The sequence below is a fragment of the Leuresthes tenuis genome, unplaced genomic scaffold (assembly GCF_036924035.1).
Source record: "Leuresthes tenuis unplaced genomic scaffold, fLeuTen1.0.hap1 SCAF_24, whole genome shotgun sequence".
NCBI classification, from domain to species: domain Eukaryota; kingdom Metazoa; phylum Chordata; class Actinopteri; order Atheriniformes; family Atherinopsidae; genus Leuresthes; species Leuresthes tenuis.
Window position 1 is genome coordinate 12347519 of NW_027325378.1, and position 14630 is coordinate 12362148.

The 14630-nt window shown below is 42.5% G+C and overlaps 2 protein-coding genes across 3 annotated transcripts; one reads left to right on the forward strand and one right to left on the reverse strand.

The window, feature by feature from the left end:
* Positions 1-871: 871 nt before the first annotated feature.
* armc1 (armadillo repeat containing 1) lies at positions 872-8819 on the reverse strand. Its single transcript, XM_072378150.1, has 7 exons — positions 8545-8819; positions 7688-7900; positions 6923-7014; positions 4906-5098; positions 4264-4380; positions 3775-3849; positions 872-3140 (listed from the first exon to the last, which is right to left on the reverse strand). The coding sequence occupies exons 2-7, from the start codon at positions 7847-7849 to the stop codon at positions 2949-2951; spliced, it is 831 nt and encodes a 276-aa protein (XP_072234251.1). The 5' UTR covers positions 7850-7900; positions 8545-8819; the 3' UTR covers positions 872-2948.
* Positions 8820-9059: 240 nt separating this feature from the next.
* On the forward strand, positions 9060-14362 carry mtfr1 (mitochondrial fission regulator 1). Of its 2 annotated transcripts, none has more exons than XM_072378739.1 (8): positions 9060-9161; positions 10009-10110; positions 10229-10327; positions 11678-11811; positions 11921-12156; positions 12313-12556; positions 12787-12967; positions 13092-14362. In XM_072378739.1, the coding sequence occupies exons 2-8, from the start codon at positions 10078-10080 to the stop codon at positions 13137-13139; spliced, it is 975 nt and encodes a 324-aa protein (XP_072234840.1). In that variant the 5' UTR covers positions 9060-9161; positions 10009-10077; the 3' UTR covers positions 13140-14362. The 2 variants fall into 2 exon arrangements, with proteins under 2 accessions (XP_072234840.1, XP_072234841.1); XM_072378740.1 differs by having other exon boundaries at positions 12316-12556.
* The last annotated feature ends 268 nt before the right edge of the window (positions 14363-14630 follow it).

Below are 14630 nucleotides of genomic sequence, written 5' to 3' on the forward strand. Positions count from 1 at the left end.
GCATTGTGTATTTCTTGGTTTGTCTTTTACTGGCAACTGAGCACTGTCATGGGTGTTTTGGCTGGAGACCCGTGTGTTGATACCTGCTTGCATTACAAATACTAAGCTTCCTCTGAGTTGGTAATTAAGTTCAAAGCTTCACAACTGAAATAAAAAAAAAATTGGGATGTATTCAGCAGGTGGATCAAAACCTCCAGACCACTGACCAAATTGACTTTAAAGTGAGAATGTCGTAAAAACAAGTGTGTCTCTTCGATTTCAATCTGAACACTGAACGTACCAGAGGAACTAAAAGCCTAAATCTGAGCTTTCTCCAACAACCTCCCAGTGTGGCCACAGGTTTAGAACAGAAGTGGCCTCAGGAAATTTAGATGCGTTTTGTCAGCATTAACATTAAACATTATTTCTCGTCACTGTCCATCTGGATGATGCGGCAGATAAGTGAAGGCCCACTCTGCAGCTTGGCACAGCATTTTATTGGAGGCTCAGGAGCAGCATCAGCAGCATCAGTGGCTCCAGGGCTTCCAGCTGGGGGTGGCCGCTGCCTCTATCTGCCTACCAGCACCGCGGCTGGGGAAAGTGGTGGGCAGAACACGGGATTGCCCCAAGGAACCTCGCTTGTGCACCAGTACAGAAAACTGAATTTCGCCTCTCGCTCTCTGCTAGGAATGTTTGCTGCCCTCAGCAATCCAATTTGTCAAAGTGAGGACTGGATCTCCGATGTGAGGACACCGCGTGCCACAAAGATGAAATAGTCATGAATACACACAATACTGAGAACTGAAAGGTCAACACATATTACCGACATAAAAAAAGAAGAAAAAAGCGAGACAGACAAAAATACGCTAAAAATAAGACGCAGAAGACCAGATTAGTTTTAGTTGATCGTTATTTGCATTAACAGTGTATGGGATTCTACAGTTTTAAGATCTGCACACGTTATAATACATCTGCTTACAGTGGAAGTCTGTACACAAGAATTAACATTTTTGAGGACTTTGTGACTCTGTCAACCTTACATCTGTGACAAATGACTAACCATTAGCACAGAAGGACAGTTCTGACCAATTTTCAAGTATTTCTTTGCAGAATGAGCTAAGACACCAAATATTAAAAAGAAACGAAATTATGTAACAGAGACTAACTGTGACAATTGAAAAATAAGGTAGAAACTGTAATACTGCTGACAGTTGTTACTTTCAACAAACACCTTCTATATAAAAACGTTATTTTATAGGGTGCAGTTGAGCGATGACGGCATAAAATGTTAAAATTATTGCTTTTCCACACAGAATATCCACCAACGGTTCAGGCTCTTCTGTGCCATTCCCCTGTTTGACTTCAACCAAGTGTGACGTCTCTGCACCACCAAAGACTAAAAGGGGCCCGGTCAGCACTGTGTGTAATAACTGTTAATGACACATGTCAGAGTAATTAAACCTGGACTGAGTCTCAAAGTTGCAAATGCTAAAGAATTAGGAAATCCCCTCACTAAAAACATCGGCTGCTACAAAATCTCGTGATAATTTGTGACTTAAAATGCAAACCAGTATCAATAAAACTGAAAAAAAGATAAGAAACAGAAAAAAAAAAAATCCTTCAAGCCAGGTCTGAGATTTTTTTTGGGAATGAGGCACCATTTACAAAATGTACATAACACCCCCCCTACTGCTCATGTGACAGCATTAGTGAGTCCTCTGAATGTGTGAGTGTGCACCAACGTGAGCTTTGCTTTAAGGACACTATTGGCTAAACTGAAATTGAAACTGAACAAAAGCGCTTACGATAATGCAAAAACAGTGAAATTCCAGGTACCAATGGAAAATTCTTTGACGAGCAGGTATCTGACAGGTTTGTCTTCACCGTGCTTATCTGGGTTTCTTTCTTTTTTTTTCCCCTTTCTAAAACAGCAGAGGACCACAATGCTGATGTGAGATAGGCGGCTGAAAGCCCAAATTCTGTGCAATCAACACAAAGAGCTGTCAGTCAATTCACAGCCAACCACAGAGCTCACATTTGATTTCTCCTTCATTATTATTATCATTACATCATCACAGGAGCCCTGATATTTTGACAGAAACAACTAAACGCTTGGAGGGGATCGTGTGTGTTCTTTAACACAACAAGTCCAAAAGTTGCTCTTTCAAACCACAATTCAGTCTAACATTTATGAAGCAGCGGCTGAATGAGCTGCGCTCTCTCGCTGGTGTCTAATTTCTCCACCGTAGCTAGCTAAGCTGCTGCAAGGAAAGCACACGCATTACCATGATCGGAGCTTTCCAATCATTTGAATGAATTATGAATAAATAATTACAACAAAAAGTCCGAAAAGGCACACACAATAATCACAGATGTAGGCATCAGGCAGGATTGGCACAAAACAGTAACAGCATACTAAAGAAACTGAAGGGGGAGGGGGAAAAAGGGACACAGTCGGGAAATTAGAAGACGAAATATGTGTGCAGTAAAGAGACAATGATAGGGAATAGATGCAAGGAAACAAGCAACCAAAATCATGCACAAAAAAAGAATAAACTCCCAATTTTCGACCTCAGAACAGTCAAACTCGCCTGCCCCATGTCAACTCAGTCAACAAAGCCATACACATTTTCAGAAAGCTATTTGGTTCTGTTCGATATAAAGTCCTCTGGCTAGGTTTTTTAGATACATATGCAGTTAGTATATAGTTGTGCGCATACAGCCAGTGGTGGGTTTGTAGCTCAGTATATACAGAAGTTACAGTTACTGCAGGTTCCACTTGGCAGTCCAGCACTCGTAGCGCACATGTGGCCGGGCTCAGTGTGTTCTGGAGGGGGGGGCGGGGGGGGCAGTCTAGAGTAGTGAGGCAGGGCTTAGTCCAAGGACTAGGCTGAGAAGGGCTAAGGCTGCAGCCGGATGGTAACTTTGATGAAACGGGAAGCAAAAAGGGAGAGAGACACAGGAAGATGTCACCAGTAGAAAGAGCGTGAGAGGAAGTTGGCGGCCGTGCTGAGCCAGCCGATGCCGTCCGTGATAGATCCGACACGTGTGACAGCCTTGTCCTGCTCATCGGATGGACTCTCATCCTCAGGCAGGTAATCCGGGATGTCTGTGTTCTCCTCTACCAGCACTGCGGAGTCCTCCTGGAATGGTACCACCAGCTGTACCAAAGACAGGGGGGAAAATAAATAAATAAATAAATGAAAAAAATATATATATGCTGTTGGGTTTTTTTTTTTGTTTGTTTTTTAAAAGGTATGCATACATGTTATCTTCCCAAAACATTAACTCTTGAATGTAAAGCTTAGCTGTTTGACAGTGGAGTGGATTGTATATCAACTATTGAACTTAAGACACATGACTTGGCCAGGTCTGACCCCTGCTGGCCATAAGATATATCACAACTTATGTTACCTTTGTTTCTCTCATTTATTTAGCCAACATGCATTCAAATACCCTCTGCTTTAGGACTTCACATGTTGTTAAAACCAGGATTTGCAAATATTTTTTTTTGCCACTGTGGGATTTGGAGATTCTGCTTGACACTGGTAATTCTATGAAAACTTGGAACGAGGGGTGGCTACGTCTCTGGTGAAAGGCAACCAGCCTAGAGGCTGAGGCAGAGATGTGACTAGCTAATCGTGTCACTGTGAATGAGTCTCAGCCTCAGGCAGGGGGTTGCACTTCCTGTACACAGATATGCACAACATTCTGCAAGCGCACTGACCTATCATCTGACTTCTGGTGAGAAATTTATTTTATGTACAGCAGTTTGATGCAAATGCAAGTCCTTACCTCTCCTCCATCCTCCGTCCTCACCACCTGCTGAGCCTTCATTACTTTGGTGGAGTTAATTGCTGTTCCCAATGCCTGCGAGAGGACATTTTTTTTCATTTGTGTTAATAAGTGTGATCATGAAGTATATTGAGGAAATGCTATATGCTGCTTTTATTCATCAATTGGAAGTGCAGGAGAAGCCACAATGAGTGTATAATCCTATAGGTGTCCTGTTATGGACGGTTTACCAATTACTAAGGTTATGAAATCCAACAAATTCATGAAAATGCAAGTAGATTTTGCTCTTCTTTAGATATGAAAAAAAAAAGAAGAAAAAGGCTACCATAATTTCTTTGTCAGACCTTTAGCAGGGAGCAGATTATCCCAATTTTAATAACATCAAAAGCCATGAAAGTAATCCGTCAGAGCAGGCCATGATGAAACGCTGCTTATCCCACGAACTGAAAATAGGATCAAGGTGTTTTCTTTGTCCGGACAGATAGTTACCTCAGCCTTAAGGTCAGAACGGATCCTGACAACACATCGCTTAACAGCCATCTGGAAGGTGAAGCTGATGACTCCTCGAATCTTTAACAAGGCCTCCTCGCACAGGCTCCTCCGAGTCTGACAACAAAATGAAGGCAGGTGAAAGTCACGAGCAGACGTGTAAAGCAACAAAGCTCTTAGTTCAGGGGTGATTGCATCTTGAAAGCACACAATGTGTTTAAATTTACATGTGATGTCAAGTTTAAACAGAATATAAAGCACCACTGTCCACCACTGCATGTATGCTTTTGAAAAGCTCAGTTTATACATCGGTTATTTCCAGCTGCTACAGCCTCCTGAGGCTGTCTGTCTGCTGTAATGTAATCTGGCTGGGTGCAGGCTTCCAGCAGAGCAACACTCAGATTCAATCTCAACACCCTGCTGTTCAATGGCTGGCATTTACAACCTGAACCCTTCGCCCTCCTATCAGGTGCCAGATAGACACCCCAAAGATGCTTTGGCAACACTGTGATTATGACAGCAGTAAACACGCTGATCTAAAGGGAGACTTCTGCCCATCAACAGACACCCGGTGTGTGCGAGTATGACAGATGTGGACCAATATGGTGCAGAAAGTCCCGAACGTGCTCTGTGAACACTTACGGAGTCGTCCAGTCCATCAATGTGTAGCACTACAGTTTTGGCCTTCTTGTTGTTGGAGCCCAGGAAGAAATGGGCTTTGCGCCGGCAGGAGGAAGCAGCCGCTTCTGCCTTTTCGGCCTCTTCTTTACCAGCCGACTGCAAAATCTCGTATATCTCAGAGGCCAGCAGTTTGGTCTCCCCAGGCGATGCACTCCTTTTGGAGTAAGAGAAAGAAAAATTCAACGACAGAAAGAGACGCAGAGATGGAAAAATTGACATATAACCTTATATTTTGCCAATGTGACTCATGCACACATGGGTGGCAAGTGCCACTTAACTGAATGGAGTTATGTAATACTGTTTGTCTACGTTTTCAACGGTGCTGAATGTAGGCAAGACCGAATCTCATGCATAGTCCATTACCATTATACCCAATTTATTTATATTTTGCTTCCAATGATCCAGACTGTCTTGTAATATTTTAAATTGTTCTTGAGCTCAAGTTTTTCTTCTGTGGACATCGGCTGATTTTTCACTCATCCTCAGTCCAGTTGTTGCTCCTGACCATTTTCAGGGGATTGTGTTTCTTGTTTGTTAATCACTTAACACTGATTAATGAATCAATACTGATAAATAATCTAAAAAAAGGAACCTAACTCATAAGATGAACCAGTGTCGTGTCTACAGATAACAGACAACTTAAGAACCAATCCTAACTCTTATCTTTGAGCACTTTGTTACCAGCAGACTGCCACAAAGACACTGCCCTTGACAGCATCTTGACAGAGAACGGAACAAAAGGCAGCCAACATCCAAAGAAGAGCTTTGGGATGTCCTTCAGAAGCACGGAGAACTGTTCCTGAAGACTACTTAAAGAAGGACAAGAAAGCTTGTCTGAGAGGGTTCAGGCTGTGTTGAAGAATAAAGGTGCTCATACCAAATACTGACATTCAAGCTCATTAGAACTGTTTTTGTCTCATATACTCTATACTTATTGAAATGAGGGGAGGCTCAAGCATTTCTTGAAGAAACTACATGAGGTCAGTGGCAGCATTTGTGCATGGATTGATGATTTATAAGGGATACTGTGATACCCCCGCAGGCCACACTGCAGTATCTGTCACCAAGTCGTCACTCTTTCTATCGTCACGTCATGTGACATTGGCTGTCTGGCACAGCTGCCCTCCGGGAGCCCGTTGGTGCACAGACACCGCACAACGCTTTCCTAACGTAGCTCTACGGAAGCCTGTCAGCCATACATTAAATCAAACGCTCCATTCGGTCCAGTTGTCTATTTCACACTTTCCACACAGAAGAGGCAACAAGTTCTTAAAGTTCTTCAGATCTTAAGTAGTTGAGAGATTAGAAGTTAGATTCACGCCTGTTTGTGCAGCTATGCTAGACACTCCCCCTGAGCTATGTGTTCCCACTCTGCCCAGCTAAGGTCGACCTCTGACCAAAGTCAGAGAGACAGGACAGAGAACACGATGCAAGCCTCGTCTTATCGCCAAACTCGCACCAACTGAAGTGGCTGGTTTACCTCGGGGCCAGCTTTGCCAAAGACTCTCAGGTAAAACTAGCTACTTGGAGTATGATGTCTTCTTACAACATGACGTGGGTTACTAGAATGTGTGCATCATCATCTTTACACGCACGCACAAAAATCTTTCCAGATAGAAATGATTTGCAATGCTTGAAAAATTAAATAAATGCCCGTAAATATATGCAAAAGATGACAGAATACATTAAAATCTTTACCAAGCACAAACGACATTTCAAGTTTTTTTTGTGTCCTCCGCTAATTCGACTTTAACCAAATTTATCTTGACACAGCAAACGGAGGAAAGTCATCCTGCCTGGAAAATCTGCAGCTTTGCAAATGCTGCCAATGCAAAACCAAAAAAACAAAAAAAAAAACCTTGGTTATGGTTTTATGAAAAGAAAGTGCACTGTGAGCATGTGTGTGTGTGTGAGAGAGAGAGAGCGAGAGAGAGAGAGAGAGAGAGAGAGAGAGAGAGACGTGGCAACAAGAACTTGCTTCTGCATGACATTCTGCAAACTCAGCATCATGCCCAGTTCGCTCTTCATCTTCTCCCTGTTGGCTCGACATTCTGCCAGGTAACGCACGGCCTGCAAGGACAAGGGCAACTGTTATCTATCCAGCGCTAAAAGCCCACAGACGCTTCGTGATATCACAGCGGAGAGCTCTTTTAAAACAGATGCGCATGTGCAGCAGTAAATATATTACATAAGCACTACAAAAACACTTGCACCGGCTATGTGTTTACAGTTTCAGGTTTCTGTCGGGAGAGAGTATTACATAAAGCCACTTAAATGTGTGTTCGCAGTACAGAACAATGTACAGAACAAAAAAGGTGGTTGGGAGTGGAAGGGAGGAGAGCAGGCTTTGCGCTGTGTTCACTGTGCCTCACAACAGACAGCAGATGTCACCATTGCACAAATATGCAGCCATTTTAATGCCACCATGTGTGAAGTTGTGACTGGAGCACACACAGAGGTTAAAGAGATGGCCTTAGGGCTGTTGTGAAAACCCTGCTCTGACACCCCGAGACAGTAGGGGGGGCAAAAGACATGAATAGAAAACTAAACAGCACAGCCAATTAAGAATCCTAGATGATAACTAAAGGTAAGTTGAATCCAACAAGCTGCTGTAGATATTTCCAACCAGAAGGCAGTCATGTCTTTCTTTGTATGATGACAGAAAGCCATCAAACCACGGAGAATCCTTTATGCACTGGTTACCCTCTGTATGGCATAGCGGGTGTGAATGGACGCCGCTTACCAATAATGCGGAGTAGACGACTTGTGGGTTGGGGTGGTCAAAGAAAAGGATGAGACCTGGCAGACAGCCTTGGTCTTCAACTATGGCTCTTCGGTTTAAGGGGTCTGCAGCAAGATCCCGCAGCTGGTTCACCACCGTCAGTGCATCCACCTCCGCACTCATGGTGCCTCTTGTTTTGATGACATGCGCATCAAACCAACCTCCTTCTCTCTACTGAAAACACAAAGTTGGGATAAATCAGTGAATTTGCTTTGCACAATGAAATAATCAAGAGAGTTCATATATTATTATTATTACTATTATCATTAATTAACAGTTTAATTTTCTTAATTAAATGTCTAAGCTTAGATCTGTAAACTTGTAGCTTTTTCTGACCAGAGGCAAAAAAAAACATGATTAAAATGTGTAAAGATCGCATTCAACAGCAGTTACGATACTAAGTATCACTGACATTGAATAACTATTTAACTGTATGAGTCTAATGCTTTAGAACCCATTTATTGAATTTTTTCCAAGGTTTATATTATAACCAACCAATGACAAGTGGCCCTACAACATCTGACTGGTTAGTGACAAACGATTAGGTTACCGGTTTTATTGACAAACAGATAAACCTACAGATGTCAAATGAAAGCATATAGCTTAACATGCTTTGTTGGATTCTTCTCAGCTCGTGAGGTTCATGCAACGGTGTTACGACGTTCTCATCACATTCATTTTCCTAAATCGCAACACAAATGCTCATTTCTGCTAAACACACCTTCTACGACCCTCAACCTCACCTCAAATAAAGCCCTACACAGCCGATTCAGCAGCTAAGCTAAGCTAGCAATCGTTGCATGTCAATTATAGCATACCTTTACGTCGGTTTTCACGAAAACGACAAGTCAAACTCCGATCGTCTAAATCACAACGAATACAAAGCGACGTAAGAATAACCACTTATATCGCGATACGACCTTACAAACAAATGAAACGGAACAGTGTCACAAACGCTAGGCCTGTGCCTCCTTCCTCCCTGCGTTTCTTTAGCTAGCAGCTGTACATGGTGTTTGGGTTTTGTGGCACACGAATAGGTGCAGCTGTTTTGTGATCACGGACATCCCAGTGTTCCACCGGGATCTCGGCAATTTAGTGTGACATTCCTCCGTCGGGAAATGCAGGAAGGTATAACGAGCGTCCAAAGATTTTACGGCACCTGATTGGATATTATAGTTTGATTGACTATTATAATGACAAATCATCAGAGAGCTTTGGTTTTCCAGTCAATACTAGTTGGTTAATTGGGTCGTCACTCAATATAATGAACCAATGGGGTTGTTGCAAGGATGCAGCTCAACTTGGGTTATTCCTATAATCCAATTGGCTCCAAACGCATCCCAAAAGCTCTTCCCACACAAGTCTTCTCCTCTAGTAAATGTATGTCGGCTTTGCAAGGTGGTAAAACTCCAGAAAGTTGTCAATCAGTCGTCCGGTAAGTTATTTTCAGATACACACAGCCGACATTTGTTACAGAATGTAACTTTCTATCGTGTAGCGTTAGTCTGTCATAAATCACAGGTTGCTGGCGCAGAGTGTGTTTAAGACAAATCTCAATAGATCTGTCTGTGGTAAATTGGAGTTAGCCAGAACGCTATCGTTAGCATCAGTTACCCTCGTTGCCCGCTAACGCAAAGTCATAAAACTCGTTTAATTTAGCTGTATAAATACAGCAGCTTGTTTCGTATACGATTTCGGTTACAACTAAGAGCACGGGGACTGCGTCATTATTGCGGCTGTGTTGTTAAAACTTTGTTGCGTAAAAACTTTTACCCTCATGCTTATATTGACAGTGTAAGGATACACTTATGGTCAGAGGAAAATAAGGCGCTTCCTTCATCTTAGTGGGCCCCTGGCGTTTAAGAGCCGTTCAGTTGCAAAGTGTCAAAACAAACTAACTTTAATGATAACTGTAACGTCAAGAATTGCAATGGGCTGAATATTGGCTTTACATTGAAGTTTTGTTCTCTCTTTTTCCATTTTGACCTCTTTGACAGTTCTACTATGGGAGCTTATCTTCTGGAAACCTGGATGGACAAATTCTCTTTTCTTACTGGCTCAAATATTGACGGTTATGATGATAGTGGAGTGAGAACTGTGTTGCTTTTCTAAGTGAGCGTTGACCAACCAAAGCCTGATGTCACGTCCACGTTTTCTGTATTGTAGCTTTTCAACATGGGCTGATAGTGGAGTTTAAAAGCCTCTTGACTCTCTTTGTCTTGTGTTTAAAGGTAACTCAACCTGATTTTTTTTTTTGTTGTTGTTGTTTTTATTTCTTTCAGGTACCAATTAGTGATCATGTTGGTCTTGATGCATTTTACAATCAGTCCTTGTGAAACTCATGACCAGAAATGAGTGACGGTGCACGGATCGAAATGGACCTGGTATGTGATGACGGCCTGTCGATATTTTGCTGGTATTTTCACTCAGATGCATCCTGGGTGGAGTGTAATTGGCAGTTGTAGCAACATAAATCTCCTGGCAAATATTTCCTTTTTGCAGGCTTTTGGATCATCAAAGCCCTATGGGTCATCAAGAAGTATTGTAAGGAGAATAGCTTCGACTCTTCCCATTAAACCCTGTCCCAGAGTTCATTTCCAGGTAAGGCAGAGGCGCCTTTTCATCTTGTTTGTGTGAAACAAAAATCGAAAATCTTTGGATTTGTTGTGAATGTCTCCTGATTTTTCTCTCTTTCCATATCTCCTTACTGTTGAAGCTGTGCACCAACAAACTGCATGCGCCTCTTCAGTATTTGTTTACCTCTGCTCGTCTGGCTGTTTTCATTTGTGAACCATAAACAGAGAGTGAAGTCATACCAAATGATATTTGTCACATGAGCCGATCTCTGACTGTGTGAAAAGGATTGTCCACTCGGCTTTAAGGAGTTTTCAGCTCAGTGATTCATTTCGAAACTTTTGTCTTCAACACTGTGCTGTTTCTTCTCTTCTTTTCCTCTGTCTTCAGCTGCCCTCCTTAACAATGTGGACTGCAGTTTGTCTGCTTTAGGTCAGTTTGCTCAGCAACCTTCAACAACCTTGAGCTGGCTACAGACTCACTGAGCTACAACAACCTTTTATTAACAATCTTTAGGTCCTCTCTACACACTCTTTATCTGAGCTGCCCGTCTTTTATTTTTGTTTGTTTTGTTTGCATTTGATTTTTTTTTCATAGTTATTATATATTTTTTTCTAAACTAAACCTCTTTTTTTTCGTAATGACCCTTTTTCCAAAGAATTTGCACCTCCTCGCATATGCGGCCATTTGCAGGTGATTTTTAAACCCACATATCCAATTGAAAATAATAAAAAGACAATACATCAAGTGTTGAAACTGATGTTTTCCTGAAAAATTCTTGTTTTGAATGTGATGCCAGCAACACCTTAGATGCATTTTTCAGTTTAGCGCCCTGACTCTTTTACTGCAGAGTCGCGTTGTTGGGAGCAAAATGTAGTTTGGCATCGTGAAATAAGCAAAGAAATAAGCAAACTGTCATAATTTTTGTCCGGCGGAAAAAACATGCATTTGGGGATATTTCTTTGTTACATATTGTTTCTTCTTTCCATGGCAGAGCTGTAACTTCAATATGTGTATGCGGTGAAAGTAGTTTTTAGAAGAGCTCTCGAGGCCATTGGTTATTCCCACTCCTTTACTGGGATGCCCCCTTTTATACCCCAACCTGTTAATGACCCTAACGCGGTCATTTTGGAATTGCTGTGCTCAAATTCCAAGTTTCAGTTTCAACACTTGATTCGTTTGGGTCTTTCACAAATGTTTGCCTCGTGGTTTTGTTTCATTGTAGAGCCCCAGACTTTTTGGAAGCAGGGTCAAAGCGGTTGGAAATGTAGTGCTGTAACGTGTGCTGGTGTGAGTGTAGATAACTCCTGAGTGTATTTATCTGAACTTTTGTCCCAAATGTTTTACGTGCTTTTATTTTTTTTACTTCACTGCCAGCTTTACCCGTACTCCGAGGATGCTGGTGTCATTATCGGCACCAGGAGGCAGAACGGCCCGGTGGCCTCTCTGGCTGATGTTGCCTGGATCGACGGGGACGAAGAGGACGATGAAGACCACTTCGACAGACCCAGGTGAGTGCGTGGTAGTGATCTGTAAGAAACATCCTGCAGAGCAGAAGGTTTAAGGGTTGATGTGCCTCTGTGAGAAGTGTTTTAGTAACGCGTGACCTCGTTGTAACAGGGCACGGATCCCACCAGGGCTCATGTTTCGAGCCCACCAGCCTCGTCCTCAGAGAAAACCCTTAAGCCGTCAGAGGTCACTACCCAGCCTGCATCAGGAAGCCCCGGACCCGCAGGGGTCAACAATCGCCAACAATGAGGCCTTTCAGAAGATCAGTGCGCTAGAGACTGAACTTGCAAAACTCAGAGCTCAAATAGCTCAAATTGTCCTGACTCAAGAAAAAACTGCACAGTCGGGTACCTTTTTTTTTTTTTTTGGCATTTAGTTAATTCTTTGAGGGATTTGTTTGTCTTTTTGTTTCTCTGTAATACTGCATCTTCTCCTCTAGATGGCAGCAGAACGTCACATATTACAATGGCTTCTGAGCCTTTTCTTTCTTTTCCTTTTCGCAGCAGCTGCCACCACGGGGGCACCTCCTCCACCTCCTGGTAACCTGCCTCTTCCTCCTCCTCCTCCTCCTCCACCCCCACCACCACCCCCTCCCCCACCCCTGGGTCTACAGCGGACATTTTCAACCATCGATTTGATAAAAGCGCGCAGAGGAAAGACGGTTTTGGAATCGAGGCCAGCAGAAATCCCCAGCATGCTCGATGTCCTAAAGGACATAAACAAAGTAAAGCTGCGATCTGTGAAAAGGTTTGTCTCGGTTTTAGTGGTTATTGGTTATGGTGCATCACATGTTTTTGTAAGTCAGATGCAGCCGTGTCAAAGCTCTATGTGACCCTGTTCGTGTTTAACATCTCCTCTGACCTCACTGCACGCCGCTTACAGTTAACCTGTAATTATTATTATTTGTATATGTCAGAGTAGTGCAGCAGGGAACACTATCGTATCATCAAACTTCATAATCCTTGTTACGTTTGTAGTCGTCCGGTGGAAGATGACACCAGAGCAAAGTCCAAGGAGCCAGCAGACGCTGCAGCTCTCATCGCAGAGGCCCTGAAGCGCAAGTTCGCCCATCGCTATCGACAGAACAGCGGGCAGGACGACAAGGACGACTTCAGCCTTCCGGTCAAAGAAGTGAAACCTGTGACAGAAACACCACTGGTGAGAGATGTAGGATTCAGAGCTGGAGGGAGCGTGTTGGAGGAAAACACTCAACCTGCTGTGTTTTTTAGGGTTTTTGGCATGCAGTGTTTCTCATCTCCTTTCCTCTGTGATGTCTTCACAGTTTGGGCAGCACATGCTGAAAGCAACTGGAAAGAGAAGGATGCTCTGAGCAAGCGAACCTGAGCTTAAGGTCCAGATGTTGTGTGGACATTTTGAAGTGCCTCGTTGACCTTTTAAGTATCAGCAGTCTCTGTGGAACGACAAGGGATTTTAGCCCGATTCAGTCTGGCTGGGCCAAGTATCAGTCATCTCATATTGTTGCACGTGCTGATCATCCCGATCGCCTGTTATGCACTTTTATAACCTCTATCAGCTTTCTGTTTTGTTTAGTCTTTTAAGTTAATGTCAACGGTAGAGGATTACTAATGTTATTTCTTTCGATCATTCCTTAGATTTTCGTTTAACGCGTTGCACATTGCATGGGTGATCAGTTTTACGTCCCCATTTTTAAGGGTGTGTAAAGGCTGTGTAGTTTCTCTATCATGGAAGAAAGAACTGCTTTCTGACGTGGGGGATTTTGTGCTGTATTGTTTAAATACATATTTGACTTGTAGACTAATTTATGATTAGGTTTTGTTTATTTATGCTATAGTTGAAATAGATCGTTGAGCTTTTAACAGTAAATTATGACGAGTTGTCCGTTTTTGATTCCAGAGGTTGTCAGTCAAGGTTTTAAGAGTTGAAACCATCTTATTTGCTGGGCCTGTATTGACTTATACTGGTTAAAGTAAATGCCGTTTGAGTTGACGTTAGTCCTATGATTTGCCTTTGGGAGCCAAAGACCATCCAAAGATGACTTTGAAGGTTCTGCCTTGCTAAATAAATTTTTATTTTAAAACATGTTTTCCCCTTTTTATTTTTAATTAAATTTTATTTCCAATGGAATTTATTTTTTTATATAGAGAAACTGTATTGGAACTGATATAGGGTCCATTAGCAGTGTTTTCTTGTGCTATCGGTACTCACCTCTGCTCATAGACGTTTCCCCTGTCCTCTGCATTGACATCACGTTCAAACGAGAACAGCTGGCCCTACGGCATCCACAACCATCAGGATCCTAAAGGTGTAAGTTGTATTATAATGCCAGCAATCGTCACAATTTATTGGCTCTTTTTGGGCTCACTTGGAATTCTGAGTTGCATGAGATTTTAAGGCATTGTTCTGTTCAAAGTGATCGGCTGCACGTTTGTGGGATTTCTGCAGCTTCAAGTCAACACTATAAGGGAAAGTGGACTGGGTGTCAGTAATTGATTTCAATTTACAGTTCAAGATTTCTTAGTTGTCTCACGCAGAAATTTGTCAAAGCTCTTAATAAAATTGAAGTTTCTTCTGGCTCTTCTTTCTGGACTTGTTTTATTTGGATGTGAAGCAATGAGTTGAGTTGAAATGTGGCCCAGTTGGTTCGGTCAGTTGGTTTTACTTAATTAAAATGGAAATGTACTTAATAAATCCCTAAAGGGAAATTATCCTGCTATAGTGTAAAAAAAAAAAAAGTCATAAACATACAGTAGCACTGTTGGTGCTGACAGGAATGACCTCTTGCACGGCTCGTTGTTGAAGTGGAGCTGAGGAAGGCTCTGACTGAACACACTCCAGTGTT

Excerpts from the sequence above, each read along its gene's own strand:
- mtfr1 (XM_072378739.1), top strand. The coding sequence starts at position 10,078 with ATGAGTGACGGTGCACGGATCGAAATGGACCTG. Across the intron at positions 11,812-11,920 it reads GACCACTTCGACAGACCCAG|GGCACGGATCCCACCAGGGC; the intron begins GTGAGTGCGTGG and ends TCGTTGTAACAG. Across the intron at positions 12,157-12,312 it reads AGAAAAAACTGCACAGTCGG|CAGCTGCCACCACGGGGGCA; the intron begins GTACCTTTTTTT and ends TCCTTTTCGCAG.
- armc1 (XM_072378150.1), bottom strand. The coding sequence starts at position 7,849 with ATGAGTGCGGAGGTGGATGCACTGACGGTGGTGAACCAGCTGCGGGAT. Across the intron at positions 7,015-7,687 it reads TCGTCTACTCCGCATTATTG|GCCGTGCGTTACCTGGCAGA; the intron begins GTAAGCGGCGTC and ends TTGTCCTTGCAG. Across the intron at positions 3,850-4,263 it reads GTTCTGACCTTAAGGCTGAG|GCATTGGGAACAGCAATTAA; the intron begins GTAACTATCTGT and ends GTCCTCTCGCAG.